The sequence below is a fragment of the Dryobates pubescens genome, chromosome 17, assembly GCF_014839835.1.
Source record: "Dryobates pubescens isolate bDryPub1 chromosome 17, bDryPub1.pri, whole genome shotgun sequence".
NCBI classification, from domain to species: domain Eukaryota; kingdom Metazoa; phylum Chordata; class Aves; order Piciformes; family Picidae; genus Dryobates; species Dryobates pubescens.
The window spans coordinates 11,358,384-11,379,479 of NC_071628.1; the positions used below are offsets into that span (position 1 = coordinate 11,358,384).

Below are 21,096 nucleotides of genomic sequence, written 5' to 3' on the forward strand. Positions count from 1 at the left end.
ACAACATCGCTGCTTCCAGAACAATTTTGAGGCACACTGTGATCTAAAGTCTTTCTTTTGGACATGGTGATCCACCACCTCAAATTTTTTAAACTTGAAATCTATATCAGACTTGACATCCTTCCCAAGTACCTAGATAGGCTTCCTGAGTGCACTTCACCAAAACTGCAATTGTCACTTTAACTGTTTGACCATGCCAGTGGGATGAAAAAGCAAACAACACAGGCTTCACATAGGCACTTCTAAACCACAGTGCTTCTATTCTTGATGCCCTTGGCAGCTATTGAACTTCGGAGGCAGCAAAACCACTGAGAAGTAGATTCCAGAAACTGAGTCAATCCCATTACAAACTCAGTTTTTCAAGATTTCTATATGCCTCCTACTCCTCGTTGCCTATAAAACCAACTTACCTGTAGCAAAATCCAGCCCCCTGCCAGAGAGCAAAATCCTATTCCTACATAAAGCTTTCTTCTCCGTGCCACTGTATAAACTGTAGAGTAACTATGATACATGCGCTCTCTACCAAACTTGTTCTGGATCTCTGCACAGAAAGGTTTCAGACTGCCCTTTGATGACTTACAGGTATGGTCCTTTCACTAAATGACCTTTCCTACTCATTTCAACAGTTCAGACACAACACAAGCAGTCATTCTGGAAAAGCCCAAATAAATAGAGCTGAGGTCAGTATTTCTGTGTATTACAGAATAGCCATTCCAGTTTGACAGCCACATCTCCTCTTAGAGTTCATCTAAAATGACAGTGAAAAAGGACAATAAGACACCAAACCCAAAGAAACTAGAGGCAAATTACACAAATCAAACACCTTAGCAGGAGGTGGTGTATGCAAATACTCACCATGGTGTCTATTGAATGCATACAGATGTTGAAGAAACAGGATTATGGACAAAGGACATTCATGTCCATGCATGAATAAAGTACAAGACTCTGGACTCCATAATGCAACTTTGCATTTCTATAGAGAGTGACTCATTTTGCACCAGGCAGTGACACATCACACTACTACGGAGCATTTTAGTCAAACTTGTCTGCTATTCTTTAGAACGTACAACAAAAACTACTTTGTACTGCAAAACCTTGAACATTTTCCTGACAAACCTCCACTGTTTCCCAAAGAATTCAACACTGATGCCTACACATGCATTTATAAATTAGTAAATTGAAAGTGATCATTACTGTGCACATCTCAAAACAAAAGCATCCTTCTAAGAATGCAAATTTAATACACTATCTATACTTTTAGATGCAGACATATTTGATCTGCAAGCCTACTTAAAAGACTATGCAATAAAGGGAGACCCAATACTGTGCACTTTTCAGAAGATACAAGTGTTTTCAATGAGAAAACCTGATCACGCTGAAGTCTCTGACAAAAATTCAATCAAATCCATTCATGTGAGATTTTGTGTGGCCAAGAACAACATACCTGAAACCATAAAGCTCCACACAGACAGAATCACTTCAGGATTTCATTTTGCAATCTATAACATTGTTCCCTAACCTGTTCAAAATCTTGGAGGTTATGGAAGTGAGCATATTCCAAAACCAGAGTGTAAAGGCATCAAAGGGCCATAAAACACCCAACTTTACTTAACATCCTTCTTCACTTTTCCAATTTCACTGACTCCTTGCTCAGTTCTAAACTTTAGTTAAAGAAAACATTCTGAATTTCTTTGAAAAGTAAAATTTGGGGATTTTAAATTTAAATTATGATCTGTTTGGCATTTCCTTATTCAGCCAGACTGCACTGAGGCAGCATTTGTAGAAGCCCTGCAGACAAGTGGTGGTAGTGAGTGCATAACGCAGAGGCAGTCCTGCAGGCTGATGAAGGACCAGCTTCAAGACTCAGTACCGGGTATGTGCCCTGACAGAACCATTTCCTGCCTCTTCTTAGGCATCTTGTTCCAGGTGTAGCAGCAGGGCAAAGCTTCATCTCCTTTCCTCTGCATGCAGAGGAGGTAGAGCTGTGAATTAGAAGTTACATGCAGAGCAAGTTCCACTGGCTGTTATCACATTAACACTTCTTCCTCCCTCCACAAGCTCCCAAAGCAGAAATTCGCTTGGCAGCAATACAATCCTGATTTGGCCTTAAAACAATCCTTCTTTCTAAAGCTGTTCTCTGTGCTTGTAAGGAAGGTGTGGCTTCCTTTTGACATACTCATATATGCCTACTGTGAAGATGAGAAAGGGCGATTATGCTATAAAACAAAATCCTTAAGAAATTTAAATAACTCCTTTTACTCACTTCCTTTCCAAGTAATATGAAGACTTTTTGTATTATCTTCTTTCTTGCTCCAACTCCTGTATGATTTAAGATGTTTCTACATTAGACGTCTCTCATGACTTAAAGATTGCTTTTACAGATGCTAACAAGAAATTGTCAAAGTGGTCCCTTATGACATTCTCTTTTGCCTAAAGAGTATAGAAAGAACATAAAAAGTTACACCATATTTATTTTTTTTTTACTGGTAAGCTTATCTCTTTTTACCTTTAACATATTTTTATAACTTTAACCTTACTTGTGTCTCTGTCCTACATCATTTGTTCTTACTCTAGTCCTTACGCTAATGGACCAGAACTTCCTTCCCCTGATATTTCTCAGAGCTGAAATAATGACACTCTTTCCTCTGCTTAGAAAATGCATGGTTTCCCTCCCTCCATTTTCAACAGTGTTCTTAATTTTCCAATGAAGTCAGATTGGAGACCCACACTGTGTACACCCTATCAGTCAATTGGTTTGCAGGTTACATAGCTTGAGATGCTGCTTTCACCAGGAACATTCCTTTTACCTACATCCAGGCTGACTACCATTTTTATTAAACCACTCATTTGCCCTGTTTGAACTGCAGGCTTGCTGGAATATTGGTAGATCTTTTTGTCTTCTTTGTTTGCCCTCACATGACTATTATCATATTCACCACTAAAACCAAGGGAGACTGGTTGAAAATATCTCAATTGCTAATCATCCAGAACAAAAGCATCTTCTCACAAAGCACAGTTTATTGTATTCTGAATGATATAGATATAGAATAGAATGATACAGAATAAACTGGGTTGGAAGAGACCTTCAAGATCATCGTGTCCAACCCCTCAACCAATCCAACCCACCTAAACAATTAACCCATGGCACCAAGTACCCCATCAAGTCTCTTCCTGAAACCCACCAATGATGGCGACTCCACCACCTCCCCAGGCAGCCCATTCCAATGGGCAATCACTCTCAATGTGAACAACACATTCTAATAGTCATTAAGGTATTTTTCCGCAGCTGCTTAGTCCTCTCTAAATCCCTTTCATCCTTGTCGAGACATTCCCACCACTTCCCTTGCACTGGCACTAGCTCCTCTGCAACTATGCTGTGAGCTGCCTCAGTGAGTTAATCTACCTGAAAGCCAATCACACATTTGAGCTGGGTTAATTTTCAAATGGATTAGCTGCCTCTATCAGCTTAGTGTGTGATCACACACACTCAGAGCTGACTCAAGAAAGGGGGTAGGACCTTGCTCTAAGGGTAAAGCAAGGCTGTGGTAGCCTAGATTTAGGGTAATGCACATTACCATATAACTGCATCCTTGATCTGATGGAATCCAGCTGTTAAAGCCAATTCCATAAACATCATACTTGCATATGAAGGGGAAAGGTTTGGATAAAATAAATAAATAAATAAATCTAATCATCTATTGAGGTAGCTTGACTTCTTTTCTCTGTCCTAAAGTTCACTCCTCTTTTCTGTACTCTTCATATGTCATCTAGCAATTATCACTCAGTCCAGAGAAAATCTAAGCTTTGTCTTATTCTAGAAAATCTTGGCATATTGTCTGTCACAGGTCTGGAAGAGTGTGCTAGTCACATTCATAGCTTCTAAAAGGTTATCTATTGCATTTCATGTTCCCACAACATTACCTGACCAGTTCCAGCACAATGCCCTGGAATTAGCCCCAGAAAATGGATCCTTCACTCTTTTCCCATGCTAAATTACCCAAGTTATTCAGGAAAGATGGCTCGGCTCCCATGAGTTCTCATGAAAGCTAACATTAAATATGTCACTGATTCTAGCACAGGCCTAACGCAGGAGGCTTCTAGCCAGCTTTAAATACATGAACAGTCTCAGAGCTACATGAAGTTGTGCAAATATTTCAAGGCTTTATAGAATCAAAATCTAATGTATTCACATGTGGCTGGGTCCCATGTGAAGTCTAATTTGCTTTGAGTTGTTATTATAAAAGTTACAGAAAAATGCTGCAATCAGCTAAAGGCATATATGCTGGTGGTGTTATTTTCTTGAAGTCATTTGAAACAAACAAAAATAATCCTAGTTCTTCAAATAAGAGAGACCAATCAACACATAAATCATAGTCTGCATGGGCAGACTAGGCAATTAAAATCTTTAAAACATGTAATTATTTGTTTCTTGAAAACACTTAACTATACTGCAAATTCATGACTGTCCAGTTGCCCTCATGCATCTTCCATGACCAGAGATTTCCACGTATTAGGTGGCTTTACTGAAAATCCATTTAAATAAATATCAGCTGTGGTATAAAACTGTAGCTTAGCTTTACTTCTTTAAGGTCAAGTACACTGAGCCTCCTTTTCAAGACACCAAGCACCCGCCACCCCTTCCTGAGTTCATACCTTAAGCACATCCTCAATGCCCACATGCAAGTCTAAAAGTGTTACTTATCAGAACTGATACCAGACAGCCCTGTCAAACGAAGGGCTATGAAAACATACATGTTTTTACTCAGTTTTTGGCCTAACCTAATTTTGATTTCTCTGAAGTCAAAATACACTTACATCATCCTCACTGAAGTAAGACCTGTTTCATTATACATTCAACAGCACAAGCAGGAAATTTGAACCAATGCAAACCCAACCACAAGAGAAATAATGTGGACAAGCTGTGGGCACTTTTAGTAGGGATTTACAGCTTTAAGCTCAAAGCTTAGGTATTTGGGTTAAACATTCTTAAATTTGTCTAAGCTCAAGAGCTGCAAACACTAAAAGATAGGGTGTACATAGTTGAGAATACCATTTCTAGTTTTTAGAAGTTATTATACAGCTCTGTAATTCTCTAAAGTAAAAGCTCCCTTGGCAGTGCCATAGTTTAAAGTGACACTTTTAGTGAATCCATTATCAGTAAAAAATATGTGGTCAAGATCATCCACTACAGAGCCCCTAGAGAGCAGTGCAGAGAAAGTAGAACAAGAAGTCTGTCAACATAAATTGTGTACAGCCAGATACAGGGGAAAAATCAGAGGTTTTGGTTGATTTGAATTAGAATTAACTTCCCCAATGTTGGCATACAACTGCCCATTACCATTTCAGCATAATGTTTATCAGCAAGTCTACCCTGTAAGCACAAAAAGTGACAAATAATCTGTGTTAACCGCTCTTTCAGAAACTATTCCATTCCCAAATACTCAGGTTAGAGATTGGTCCTTCAATGTTATTGAACTACTGCTTAGATTTTTTTAGCACTTGCACTAGCCTCCGGGATTTTCTTGTCACCATAAAATGTACTGATAACTCCTCCTCATACTCTTACTTTTTACTGCACATTATTTTGATTTAAGTGGCATCATTCTTAATTTTTTGAGTAATCAGTCCAGTAGTTTCCACTGCATTTAGTACATTGTGAAACACCCACATTCTTCTGCCACCCATACAGTCCCTGTTACTTGCTACTCAAGGCAATCCATCTGTTCCTGCTGTACATGGATCGCACACATTCCACTTGAATGAGCAAGATTTTTTTTGTCTCCTTTCCTTGAGAGGTTTCTTGTTTGTTTCCTTCTTTTTAAAAAGCCATTTTAGTTGGCAGTTTTCACAAGCCCTTAAGTTCATGTTCAGCATCAGAGCATGGACAAGTAACGGGCTTCCTGTTCCTGGGACAACTACAAATGCAACAGAGTTTTTAATGGTGTTACAGTCTCATTACTCAAAATATTTAGAAAGATTCAACAATGTGCTCCCAGCATCTCTGCAACACTGCTGACTTCACTGGGATTTATGCAAGGCTCTTAGCAACAATACCCACAAGAGAAACAAAAGGCTTAAGATATCTTAGTCTCTTTGTTCGTGCAAACTGTGCTCACCATTAGCTTCAAAACCTAAATGGAACATACAAGTCTCAAACACTCTTGAGTGCCTTCAAAGTTTTTAATAATCCTTTCATTCACTTAATTGAAAATTGAAAACTCCAAGTATCACAGTGGGGGAAAAAAATAAAAAAAGTATTTTTCATCACTCTGCAACTGGTCTGGAGAGGAAGTCACTGCATGTTTTTGCCTAACTTTCATAACTCCAAAACATACTGGTGGTTTTAGGTAGCAACGTGTTGTTACATGCAATATTACAAACTGAAATGCAGTTGGGGATAATAGAGCTTCCTAGCCACACTTCTATGAAAGACATGCACTGTCTGTCCTGAATCTCCTCAAGACAACTCTTTCTAGTGGTAACAGCAGCACTGCAGAAATGCACTTCTGACTTCATCCACAGGAACAGAATAGAACTTTCCTAAGCATGTACACAGGACTATCTGCAAGTCACTGTTATCAAATTTTGATTATTAAATTCCATCTTTAAATGAGTGACAGAGAGAACTAGAAAGCTTCTGGAAGCATAATTTACACACAGAACCCAGGCCTCTGCAGAAATCCCCAACAGGCTCTGAAGCATGAGTGCAAAGGAGGTCAAAAGGCATTGTCCTTCACATGGCTTTGCAGCAAGAAATTCCAACAAAAAAGGCCATACATCCATCAGCAGCAAAACAAGCTGAGTCCCATGAAACAGGAACCTTTAACCACAGCTGAAGAGATAACCAAAGGGCAAATCTCAGCCACCAAACTCATTATGCAATAAGAATGTCATGATACTTACATTCTTCATACAAAACAAATTATGACCCTTTACATATTGATTAAATGTATACAATTAAGAATCTACATAGAGAAATGCATTTTTCATTATTAATACAACAACTCTAAACTTCATAGCATACATAATCATAAGGAATAGAATAGACCAGACCAGGTTGGAAGAGACCTTCAAGATCATCGTGTCCAACTTATCAACTAATCCAACCCACCTAATCAACTAAACCATGGCACCAAGGTACTGGACACAGTACTCAAGGTGTGGCCTAACCAGTGCAGTTCACAGAGGGAGAATCACCTCCCTGCTCCTTCTGGCCACACTGTTCCTGATGCAGGTTGAAATTTGAGATCACTGCTTGAAAAATTAAGTACAAAAAAGCAAGATTTGCTATTTTGAAACCCCTTTAAGATGTGCCATATAGAATGAAGTGCACTAATTTAAGCCCTAATTGACAGGACTTCCAAGAATGCCTGCAGTAACTAATAAATTTTACATATTTTTTTTTATTAAGGAAATAAAGGATTGTATTTTTTTTAATAAATATTTGAATACTATTTTGAGCAATCCTTGTGAACACACTGGAGACATCCTTGTAACTGCATTAAACACACAGATAGATGTAAAATTCCAGAACACTAGAGAAATAGAAAAGAATCACAGAAAGGCTTTTGCACAGCAGTATTTTATTAGTAATTACAAGATGCACACCAACACTTGTAATTTTGTCTGTGTAAGTCACTCAAATTTAGAAAATAACTGGCAAGTTGATAGAAACTGAGAGTTTTCTTTTGCATCAATCTACAACAGTGATTTTGGCCATACTGTCTTTCAGTCACCTGCTAGAATAATAATAGACATTACTAGAATTAGTGTCAAGGCTTCACATATGTCAAAGTGCTGATGCAAAGACTGTCGGGTGAATTTTACATGTTCCAAACAACAACCAGGACATGACATTTACTTGGTCTCTCCAATTTCAAACCTTTGCCCCTCATTCTATCACTTCAGGCCTTTGTAAACAGTCCCTTCCCAGCCTTCTTACAGGCTCCCTTCAGGTACTGGAAGGAAGCGATCATGTTTCCCAGAACCTTCTCTTCTACAAGCTGAACAACCCAAGCTCCCTCAGCCTGTCCTCACAGTGTTCCATCCCCCTGATCAGTTTCATGGCCCTCCTCTGGACCCAATCCATCAGGTCCATGTCCTTCTTGTGTTGAGGGCAGCAGAGATGGACACAGTACTCCAGGTAAGGTTTTACCAGAGCAAAGTGGCAGAATCACCTCTTTCAATCTGCTGCCTACTGGCTGCTTCCCAAATGTGCTGATAGACCAAGAGGTGCTAAGTGCATTGTTACAAATCTGTTAAGTAAGCTATCAATAGCACAAGACTTCTTAGTCTGGATTTGTTCTTTCTTCTTTGCACCAGGGTGTAATCCCATGGAGAAAGACTTAATTTCTGCAACCCCACACTAATCCAACGTACAACAACTAAAGAAGCTCTGAAGAGTGTTTCCAAAAAAAAGGTAACATAAGCAACAAATATAACTGAGGAAGAAACCATGTAATCCATCCTAGACCTTTAACAGAGACTCAGCAACCCAAGGCAGCCCTGCCCAGAACTAGTGTCCTTCCATACAGTGAATTCTCAGTTCTTCAGTAAGTAACAAATGTCAGCCATATAAATATGGAAATGGAAGGGCATATTTTTTGCCTTCAAAGAATGTCTTGCAAACATATTTTGGGCAGAGGAGTTTTTCTGCCCAATGGTGTAATGGTGGTGGGGGAGGAAACGGGCTATGTACATGCACACACTGTATTTACCCATAATAATGGAAGTACCATAGTCAATTTCCATTTACCCACAGTAAAACTGGGGCTCTGAACTTTGAGGCAGAGTGCTAATATGGTTCATACCTTCAGGGATTTTTCAATTTCAATGCATGTCAAGATTTCATTGATATTATATTAACTGTAATAATATATACATGCATACTTCAAATTATTTAATAGATTTTGCATAAAACCAAAGCCACCTTGAACGAAGTCTTTTGTTTCACCTTTAAAAAGAAGCTGGAAACAATAAAAATATTCTTCTACCACAAACCAGGTACATTCAAAATACCTGCTCAAGTCTAAAGACCTCATATTTAACCATAAATGGCAACAGATATCACTGCAGACATCTGTTTTCTTTGACCTGCACAGAACAGCTCTTAGGCCAGATGGACACAGTTGTAACTTCATGGCTATAGCAGATAAATCCATGGGATGCTGACTTTTGAACACAGATAATAGATTTCATCATGCTAATAAACAAGAACACATCGTCTTTGGGAAACTGGATCACCTTACACTAATATAACATTTAGGCAGGGCCAAATCTCTAATGGTAGATGCTTCTATTTTCCTTTCCATTTGTGCTACCTTGCTTTACAGATTGTTTTGAAGACTCAGTAATGGCAAAGCAACTTGGTAAGAGCTGAGAAAGTAAAATGTGGAAAATAGTTCTAGTACGTGACAGTCTGTTTACCTCAAATTCTGGTGTTCGGTGTCCTTCAGACGCAGAACAATTGAACAAAACCTTTAGTCAAAAACTTTATCCTGTCTCAAATATACTACTGCTGAATCACAGGAATCATAAGACCTCAAGGAGAAACTGCTTGGGGGTTCCCCCCCACACACACCTAGTTTTAAAATAGTTTATTTCAATGAAAGCACATCATTATAAACCAAGAATATCTAAATGGAGAGAGCTGTTATAGGTTATGACCATATAAAATATCTCAATAACTAAATACCCCAGATTAAAAAAGAAAAAAAAATAATGTAGAAATCATGGAAGATCCATTTTTATGATATAAAAGGCTAGGTCTATGAGGGAATCACATCAAAATACACTCAGCTGAAAATATTGTCTGAGTTCTTCTGTAATTAAAATAGCTTTATAGAATGGAAGGGAAACAAAGGAATCTCTCCACAAGAGGATATTAAATGGCAGCATGAAGTTGGGACAACTAACACCTAAGAGAATTTATGAGGCCTTGAGCAGCCAAGACTGGTTAAGAGGCATCCTCACCCATGGGAGATTAAAGTAGATGATCTCAAAGGTCCCTTGCAACCTAAGCCATTCTATGACAACAGCTCAGAGACTGGAACAGGACAAAGAACAAAAAAAAAGCTCACACAAACAAGTGAAAAGAGCCAACCTTCTTCACACTATATTCATACCAATAGCTAAAGCAAATTTATCATCATTTTTGGATCTCCCTCACTCAATTAAATAGTGTCCCCAGTGTCACCAAAGAGGTTTGTAAACTCCACACATCATGAAGAATCAGGCACAGAAGCTACTGACACAGACACTAGCAGGCAAATGGAGTTTCCTCTTGCTTTACACAGACATAAAAAGGATAAGCATCTCCTCCACCTTATCTGTCCTTACCACACATTCCCATAAAGGTGAGCACCCACCATGCTCCAGCACTGACATTTAAAAGTTTGGCAGCTGAGCAACTTTTGGTTCATCTGTGTCTTCATTTCCTTTACAAACAGTGCTCCTGTACCTGGTCCACTCAGACCACGAGAAAGCAGTACAAGCATCAAGTTTGAGGAAAAACCTACAGAGCATAACTACCAATGAAAGTATCCATTGAAGACATTATCTTGGAATTTCCTTTCAACATATTTCCTCAAATATGAAGGTACTTCTGCAAGTAACTTCCTTCCTACCTAGGCTTATCATTCACTTGTGTTTGTGTGTGTCTTTCCTAGTGTTCATCACAGAAGTTTTCCCACTGATTGAATTTAAATACTGTGACTAACAGCAGCACAAACTTACATTAAATAGTGGAAGGAAAAGGGAAAGTTCCACTGAGGAAGTGTCAGTGGTCTCTGAGCATGTGGAGGGGAAGTGACAAAGTTTTGCCTGCAAGCTCTCCCACTCCCCAGAAAAACAAAGAAACAAACAAAACACAAACAAAAAAAAGCCAACACCAACAGAGTAATTTCAGGAAGATATTGCAACTTACAGGGATAAAAAACAGGTAGGGAATACTCATATGTGGAAGTCATTAAATGATAAACAGTTAGTCCTAAAGGTAAGTAACAGCTGCTATGTTCCAGAGCTTTCAGGCAGACATCCAAGCAGCTTATACCAAAATTCACAAAAATTCATTCTTACATCTTTAAAAATCTTAACATTTTCTTTGGAAGGAATTTCTAGACAACAGACTGGAACTGCTGGCTCTGAACTGATTAAAAGATATAGTGTTTGATTAATAATTTACTTTAATGGGGTTTCTTCCCCTGCCACTATGCACACACCTACAGTGACACAGATGCCAAGCTGACAGGCGCTACATTCTCCACAGGAAAGTGTTCCCATGTTTGTGGCATTCTTTTACTGTGCAGATGGTGCAAGCACCAAATTTCAGCTTGTAGCTCTCTCAACTGGGCTGCAAAAGCAAAATTCATAATTCTGAATCAAAACAACAGCTTTCTGACCTCCAGTCCCTTTTATGGCACCAAGTAATCTTTATTTCCCCTCCCCTTATTCTCTGCTGGGGAGACATCATCACCTGAAAATCCTAACTTCTAAAATACTGCTTGTCCATTCCAGAGTGGCATTAAAAACAGTACAGTTAAGTGAAAATACCATGTTTTGCCCTGCAGTGGTCAAGGCAAAGTCAGTGGAATTACACCACATTTATATGGAAGATTTAATCTAAACTCCTATCTGCATTTCTTGCTTATCTATACATCTTATGCAAAATAACAGACAATTTAAAGAAAGCCCATATTGAATGTGACATGGCTATTCTACACACCTTTTCAAACCCCAACTGAGTGTGAAACCAAGATTTCTAATGACTGGGCATTGCATCTATAGTCTGCAAACACATAATCTACTTTCGGTTCTTCTACTGACCAGCTCCTTAACCTTCAAGTCGCTTCACCTTTAAGTACCTTATTTACACAAATAATAAAACAAGAGTGGGGAAAAATGAGAACTACCCACATCTACAAAGCATGATGGAATAAAAGGGCTGTTACCTTTTATAGTTGGTTTTAATATTTTGTTTTATTTTTTTCTTGGTAAAAAAAGGAAACAAAGTATTTTCCACAGTTCTTCACCCCAGGTCTGTAACCTGAGTGCACAAGAACAGAAATGCTGCCAATCATAGAAAATGGAATTTTAGAACCTCTTGATTTCCTTTGAGTCCTGAAGTCTTATAATCATGTTCAATTCCTAATCAGGCTAATTTCACTGCAGTTGTTGCAATTCATTAAACACAGGTACAGTATCAAAAATGTAATTTAATTAGGGTAGTACAGAAACAGAATTAATTCTCTTCAGAGGCTTGGCATTGTCCTTTGAATTGAAAGCATGTTAAGGCCAAGTTATTTTTGTGTTTCCCATACACAGCTGCTGGTACTTGAGATGTTGCAAGAAATTAACTGATCTATTCTCCCATTAATGCATGTAACTCTTAATAACTTTAATCATAGAAACATGTACATATTGATAGGACACCAGGGCTTTAGAAGATAGAATTCAAGGTCTAATCTAGCACTTGATTAGTCCTTTTCTAACTGGACTTGTTAAAAGCACTGTTAAAACCTTCGTCTTCAACCATCTTCAGTCATGAAACTCCAGCAGTGGCTTCCTTTCCATGAACAGGGAAGAGAACAACAATGAGAACACAGCACAGCATAGAATCAGACTATTGCAATATATTTGGGTGAAAGTGGCAGCAACACAGACAGAAACAGTTTGCTCTTGACAAAGTTTGGGTTCACATATGGGACACATTTTGCAACTTGAATTACATGCATGTTTACAGAAACTGTAGGTGTTTGGGTGGTACTGCTCTGGAACTGCAGCTATATTGCAACACTGAAAATACACAACTTACCTTAGTAGGAAACATGCATTTGGAGTTCAGTTTTATAGGCAAGATTCTCACCCAAGTTACACAGTTAGGCTGCACATTCGTGTATAACAGACCCTTCACTGAGTCACCCCAGACTCCTATCAGTATAACTAAGCATAATTTGCCCTCCTATATATGCATTATAAGGTCTGTCCCAAATTGTATAGGAATGCAAGTTCTTCGTAGAAATGTATCTTTTCAAGATATTTAAGCAACTTCAAGTAACACTTGGCAAATGATGCTAAAGAAACCCTAATGCAATGCTTTTGCTGTGCTTCACTTGTCTATTTGTTTTTCAGCATTGCAGGAAATCTCAGGAGACTGCACCGCAATATATTACCCAGCATGTGCCGCAATGACTCAGGCAACAGTGTGAGCTAGGGATAGAGTGCCAGCTCTCACTCATACTTTCAGGATGCCTGTGCAATACTCTTCAGCAAAGCCAAGAATCTATAAAAGGAGCACTTTCAAGGAGAAAGTTCAGCTTCCATTCCATTATTCTGTACAACTTTCTATTGCAATGCCATTCAGACTTCTATATGTAAATATTTTATGTGCAAAACATAACAAACCTTCTTCCCAATTGTAGCTGCGTCTCTGCTAGATTCCAAACTTACGGCATTATGATCCATCTATTGTAAGCTTTGAGAGCTGTGCTGTTAAAGGCTGCAGAAGCATATGATTGTTACCTTACTATGCTAATTTGTATGCTGACTAAAGCACTCAAAGTTTCTTTTTTCCGATAATTATGCCTTTCTGGCAGGCTACTTAGCAGGTGATAAAAACACAATTGTAAATACGGTTGTAAACCTAAATCTTGAGAGGTAGTTCCCCCTCCTCTCAAATCCATCAGATATAGTTCTAAGTACTGAAAATCACGTTCATGCCACACAGAACTCTTTCTAATTTCCTACCTAACACCTCAGTATTTTTGTCTCGGGAAGCAAGCTTCAGTGCAAGCAGGGTGGGCTGCACAACTAGAAGTCATCCATGGATGTGAGGGCAATCTGGCTGTGATATCTGTCACCTCATTGATCACTAGGGTTGTGATTCTGTAGAAGATAGAGGAATGTTGGTTTTTTTGTCCCTGCCAGTGGACAAGGGTTTTCTCTCCTCTTTGAAACATGTATAATTATCCAGTTCAGAGGACCTTGATCAATTAAGTTCTAATGTCATTTTCACCACTGTCCTACTGCCACCATTCTGTAAGATTTGCAAAAGAATATATCCAATGATCTAATAAAAATTAGGAATAGGACAGCAGCTCTCTCTCTGCTAAGGTCTTAGATTTATCATGCCCAAGTCAGGTTGGATGTGAAAGGACAGTATCACTAACAGACTGCATGATAACAATCTAAAGTAGTAGGAAAAATACAGCTGCATGTAGTCAATGAAGTTTCTTTTTATGTCTTACTCACAAGTTCAGGTTCTCTTTGTACAAAGCTAGTCTTCCTCAGTTTACCAAAGTGCTTCCTTTGCTAGCAAGCACTTGTGTAAACAAAGGTTTTGTGCATTAACTCAGTGTCCACACCGACTTTAAAAAAGGCTCAAATATTATGTCTAGGTTAGTATCATTCCTCTACAATGTAACAGAAAAGAAAAAAATAGTCAGGACAATAACCACAACAAAAAAATCCACACAACCCCCCCCCCAAAAAAAAAAAAAAACCAGTCACAAGACTTATTCTGTCCTGGGAACAAGAAGGTCTTGATTCTGATCTGGTCTTCATTCAAACAGATGGGATCAAAATGTCACATAAATCAATGGAGTAAAAGCAGACATCTGAAAGAGAAGCAGCAGCATCCCTACAACTGCTAGTAACAGCCAAGAGATTTTAAAAATGCAATAGAAAAAGGTCTTTAAAAACATCGCCAAAAAAAGAAAAAGCAGTACTTGGAAAGACAAACTTTATCATTCAGGATATGTAAGAGATGGAAGCACAGAGCACATACTTTATTTGGTTGTTTTGGTTAGAAAGTCTGATCACCCCTAGGCTTCATCTATAGACAATAGAGCCAGCTCTTGATTCATACTCTCTTGGAGCCTTTCTTTCTTCACTGACAATAGGAGAAGGTTTAAGAAACCAGTCTGCATGGGCTAACAATAACTGCTGATGCCCACATTACAAATAAGATATTCACAATAATTTGCAGTCATGTGTTTCCTCAAAAAAGTATTTATTTTTCCTGTCACTGAGAAGCTAAGCCTAAGAAATACACTGAATAAGCTGTTGATAATGAGTGCTGCTATACACAGACCATAACTACAATTAAGGGGGGTTAAAAAAAAAAAAAGACACAAAACATGTGAATTTGAGGTCAGCAGCAGATTTCCTAGACCAGCATTATGGCTGAGCTTTCAAATCACCCTAAGGAAGGGAAGTTCTCAGCTCACTAGCCTGTAACTACTGTGAAAAATCACTTTTCTTTACATCAAGGTATCAACCTGGCTGCAGTTTCAGAGCACAGAAGAAATTATAATAGCATCTGCTGCCTATTAAGGCTTTCTTACTCACTCTCTATGCTTACTGCTTTTCTAAACACAAACACTGCTCTAAAAATACTCTTGGTATGCATCAGAAGATGCAAGTCCTCCCACCATCTGGGTTATCCCACATGTACAACCACCGCAAGAGCAAGGCCCTACGAAACCAGGCAGAGATACACCCACTTACATCAAAAGGTTTCAAACTGAAAACAGGAAAACCAGTAAGGCATGTCAGAGGCTGAAAATGACAGGGCACAAATTTTCATCACAAGGAGAACTCCCTAAAAGTTAATTTTTAAAAAAATCTGTGTGAAAATACATTTAAAACCAAAAGCTTAATTCTGTGAGACTTGCACAGGAGTTAATCAGCTCTGAGAAACAGCCTGCCCTCATTTATCAGCCAGTAAGAGGTGGTAAGATGGCACATAACTTCTGCTTGGTTATTTCCTTAGTCAAATATTTGAGTTGTATTCAAGGAATTATCACTGACATTAAACTGACAGAATGGAAATGATCCTCATTCCAGTCCACTTGAGTGTTTCAATTTAAACTTATAATCCAAATAAAGAAACATAGTAAAGAAAATTCTACTGTACCTGAAAGACACTATTTGTTAAATAACAGATGTTTATAGATAAGCTTTGGGTCTACAGCAGAAGACATTATAAGGGTACAAAGAAAGAAGGAGAATTGCAACTTTATATGCTGGAATACATAGAAAAATAATTAAGACTTCACTCTCTGGTGTGCAGAATTTACTGCACTAACCCAAGCAGATGCTCGTAACTCCAGAGTTGTGTTGTGACTATCACCACCAGCTACCTTGGTGAAAACCTATACTTTTTTCACTGGGGAAAATAAAACACAACTGGATAAAAAATTCTAGTTGAAAACCATCAAGAACACTGATTGTGAATTAATGGATTACAAACAGAGATGTGGTGACTTTTTACTACACCAACCAAGTCTGCACTACTGTGTCATGTCTCATTTTCGTGAGAGCGTTAGTAACCATTAAAAGTTAGCTGCTGACCTTTTATGAAGTAAACACTTATTTACTTAACTGCAATTTTAGATAAACCAAGCTGATATGCACCAGACAAACATCCCAGAAATCTCAAGTGTCTGAGCAAAATTGTAAGCATTGTTTGCTTTTTTCATGGACTCTGTGAACTTAAGAGTTTAAGCCTACACACCAAGGTGATCACAGCTAGTTAACACTGAAGTTGTACATAAAGACACACAGATGAGGCTGGCTTTTTACAAGAACAAAACCAAAACGTGTTTTCTGCAACAGTTAAGTGGTTCAGTTAGAATACACACTTACAGAATAACTCTATCTACTTTACATAATCTTTCTGTAACTATATTGCTCTATATTTAAGTTAGAACTCTTGTTTATTTTGGGTGAAGTATATTGTAGTATTGAAATAGTACCGTTTGAAAACACATGGATCTTGTCACTTCGTCAATAATTGTTAAATGCAGACTGTCTTAACTCACTTCTTAACTCACTTGCTTCACCCTTCTTTTTAGGTTCAAATATTATTCCTTAATCACATGTTCTGGCACAAGTCTCATTCCCTTCAGTATTCCTCAGTGTCCTCTGGGAAATTTTCCAGTTTTTGTCATCTGCCCCCAGTCTCCTTTGGGAACACTAAAGGAAGCAATTTCATTCCTTCTTCAAGCCATGTCTGCCTCTGGTGTTAACAGTCACCCTTAGCACCTTTCATCCATTCAAAACACTAAGGTACAAGTCTCCTTAAGTAGTTCTACAGTACTTGGGTATTTAACAAATTTCTGATGAGAAATACCTCTTTCATGCTCTGCAGTTGCTTATTTTAGCATTTTGTAGAAGAATTTAGCAAAAAGCTGGAGTGCAAATACTTCCATTTTGCATGTCCCATTTTGTGGCACGGACCCTGACTGGTATCTCAGGAGGCGAGAGAACATCAGTTTCAACTGTTTAGTTTGTACTTTTACATGTATGGGCATGACTGTGTCTCCGTGTATCAGATAAATAGAGCAGTTCTTTAGACCTGGATGTTTTGATCAACTACCTATACTCTATTTATTCTGTTATTCTTTCCACTACTGTTTTACCCAACATCCTATCTGAATTACTCCAGAACATGATCTTAAGAAGCATCTAATTTCCTACTGAACCACATTTCTTTATGAAGAGAGACTTCTTCAATCAACTTACTTTAAATGCCTTGCTCAGTCCTGCATTTAAAAATAAGTGGAAACTTTACCTTTGACCCATCCTGAGAAGAATAGTATCTGAACTATGCACTGCAGTTCCTTACCGTGATGAATAATGGATGTCATACCACAATTTTTTGATAAATATACTGTCAACTTCAATACATTGTTGTTCCTTTTTGCCATTACTACCTTTACCAGATTCCCACACACCACTCTTTATTTTTTTTTCTTCTTGTTTTAATGTTTACCTGGTATCTGGGCAGGATTAAGCAACTTGCACTGTTACCGGCTGCTAGATGAGACAGCACTCTCTAACTTCCTTAGCTGAAAACCTTCTGCTTCTTGTGTTACAAACTCACCATAGCAAAGAATGCATCACTTATCAGCATAAGTTAAGTGCAAAACAAGACAAAACCTTTCATAAATTGTCCTTGGATTTGTTTGCCCACACATTTTCTCAAAGAAACAGTGGAAGTTAACAAAAAGATACAGATTAATGTCATTTTTCAAGATCTGCATGTACCGTGAAAGAAAGAACACTCCTGAAAATAAACATTAGACACAACTATTTGGCATTTCTATATCCAAACAGTGCACATTCTGTCTCTGGGCTGCCGACAAGCTAAGTATCTGAAGGAGGACCGAGAAAGAAGAGTGTTAAGCGCTGAACAAACTTTTATTTTCTCCACTCCTTGACAAGAGCAGCTGTCGAATTCAACTGCATAGGCTGCAGATGCTAATGTCAACATTACTGTTATCATTAATGAGAGCTAACAGAAATACAGATCTCTCAGGCCTGGAACCAGCAAGCAAAGAGCTGAGGTTCCCAAAGACCTTCAGTGAAAAGAATCCCACTCGTGCCACTTCCTGAAGTGAGGGTACCAATGTGAGGCTTTGGGTTAGCACTATCATGCTATGTAGCTCAACCAGTCCACCTGCTTGACAGAAATCAGTGGAAGTATTAAAGAGAAGTACATGAGAAAAGCAAAAACAATAAAAGAGGGCAGGAGAAAATGAAGGTTCACCCAGGAAAAGATGAGTACAGATTCTAGAAAACAAGGGAAAACTCTAGAAACATATGATACCCTCTATAGGACAAACACCTGGTATGCCAGGTAGAATAAACCAGTGGTTTGTGGAAGAACCCTACCATCAGCTCTGTGGGGAAAAGCTAGTACCTACAGTCGGTATCCTTAACTGAGGCCTCAGAATGCAAGCACAAACAGTAAAATATTAACAACTGAAGGAAGGACCTGAAGCCCCCGGGGGAACAAAAACAAACAAACCAACCACCCACAAAACATGTTACCCCCTCTTGTAAGGCTCAACACAAGAGGCTCAAGCAGCAGTACAAGGAGAAATCCAGAGGTAATGCTGCAGGAAGCACTCCCCGGGCTGCCAAGGAGTGATGCCGACACCGGTCGACGAATTCGCTGCGCCCTGCGGCGGGCGGGCAGGAGCGGGCGCAGAGCCAGATACCCATCAACAGCAAAGCCCCTTCCAAGGCTCTGCTACCGTTCAGGCCCCCAAAACTGCTGTCCTTACCTGGCTGGCTTTGTGAAACTGCTTCTTGAGCCCCGCCACCGACATCTTTGCCCCGCGGCTGCCCGAGGCAGCCGCGCTGCCCAGGCCGAGCGCCCGGCAGGTTCCCGCGGCCGGCCCAGCCTCGCGCTGTGTCACCCGCACCCGCCGCTTCAGCGCCCGAGGGAAACATCGCCCTCCGAGCGCGCGCGGCGGCGCCACCCCATTGGCCGCCGCTCGGGCCCATGCAAATGACAGAGCTGGAGTCGCCTGCCCATTGGCCGCTTGCAGGCGCTATGTAAATGAGAGCGCTGAAGACGCCCACGCTGGGATGTTGCATGGAGACAGTGGAGAGACGGAAGGCAGCGGAGTGAGCTAGAGGGTCCCGGCTGCGGCCTGCGGGCGGTGCCTGAGGGTCCTGGCTGCGCCCAGTGGGAGGGCGTCTGCTGTGGGTCGTGCGCGAGGGTCCTTACATGCTGGTGGTGCTGCCTCTGCAGTGAGGGCATGCTGGGATCCAGGAGATCCTCGCTGGAGCCGCAAAAGGCTTGCTAGCTCTGTGATTCAATCTAAGTAGTTTTATTTGGAATAAGACTCCCGTGTTCTCTTTATAGATCTCACTTCTTGTGTTTGCATAGAGCACCTCTGCTTCAGCTCATTCACCCCAGATCTATTACTATACATCGTAATTTCAATTAAATTAGCTTTTAATATATGAAAGCCCTTGCAGTGCTCCAGAAGATGACGTGTTGGGGATGTACATCAGAACAATATCCACTTGGTTGTTCAACTCCACAGCAGCATTTATTGTGCCTAAGGTTCGGAAAGGCACAGCCTCCCTCCTGGAGGGGCAAGTGCACTAGAGGGAGAACGCTGAAAGAATGGTTTAGTTGTTTGCTTGGCTGTTACAGGATGGATTTCACTGCATGCTTGAAAAGGACTGTGTGTCAGCAGTGTGCTGATACAAATATGAAACGTGGTTATGCCCACACTGACAAAGCATCTCCAGACTACACTTGAATTCTGGGGAAGATATGCTCTGCTATGCACAGCTTGATCCTGGCTGTAAGATCACTTGGGAGTTATGATTCAGCTGAAATTTCTGCATGGACCTAGGAAGCATTTTAGAGGTAACCTCGATGGCTGCAGCAGGGCTCTTGGTGTTACTCCCTGTCGTGATTACTGCATTTTTATCGGGCTGGAAAAGCATTTCCAGAATTTGTTACAGTTACTTCTTTAGAATAGCAGATGACAATGACAAAAAATACAAGAACTTTCAGAGTAACTGTCTTGTTAGAAACTGGGAGAAAGAAATCACTGCCCCAGCTGTTAGAAACAATTACATACCACTATGAAACAAAGTGTAAAGACAGACGTATTTGTGAATGAAGGCTTTCCTACTGGCTATTATTTGACAAAGGACTCTCTGTGCAGGAGAGGCAGAAGAAACAAAAGAGAAAGCAAAGACAATAGCACTAGCCAACATTCACGCTGGAAGACAATTTAAGGTGCAGTCCTTCTAGGGTTTTGGGCTGAGTAATGTTTGAAAGAGGTCTGAAATAATCATGCAATCTGTTGCTACCTGTATCTAGGGAAAGAGCATTTTCAGCCTTTTTACAAGTCAACACGATTACACCACAGGCACACAATTTCAGCACTAGCTTCTCTCCCTAATTGAAACAGGCACCGAGATGTTAACTGTCCAGGCCAAATTGAGCACAGTTTAAATTAGTAACACATTTGTAGAGATCTTGTGAGAAAATAAGGCCTAAGCTAAGAAACTGGAGTACTGTAAAAGGTATTAAAGCAATTTCTTAGTGTATCATGGAATTAGAGAGAGAAGCCAGCTTTGGCTAATCTTCAGCTATAAGAAAGGATGGTCCAGAAGCAAAGAAAGGAGTTTGAAATAAGTCACTGTGGAGAGGACTCAATGGATTATGGAGTCAGTGCAGCTGTTAGCTGTAAAATTGGTTTAGATGAAGAACTTGAGTAAGGCTGCATGTCTATAACTTCCTCTTTTTTTTTTTTTTAACTCTTGCTTGTAAGCCAAGGG

The 21,096-nt window shown here is 39.6% G+C and overlaps 1 protein-coding gene across 1 annotated transcript in view; it reads right to left on the reverse strand.

Annotated features, from left to right (window-relative positions):
• The window catches only part of SH3GL3 (SH3 domain containing GRB2 like 3, endophilin A3), a 55,674-nt gene extending 36,437 nt beyond the window's left edge, over nucleotides 1–19,237 (reverse strand). Inside the window, exon 1 of the mRNA XM_009897285.2 lies at nucleotides 19,071–19,237. Coding sequence (XP_009895587.1) covers nucleotides 19,071–19,115 — 45 coding nt within the window. The 5' untranslated portion in view covers nucleotides 19,116–19,237. The remainder of the gene's footprint in view (nucleotides 1–19,070) is intronic.
• Nucleotides 19,238–21,096: the final 1,859 nt, after the last annotated feature.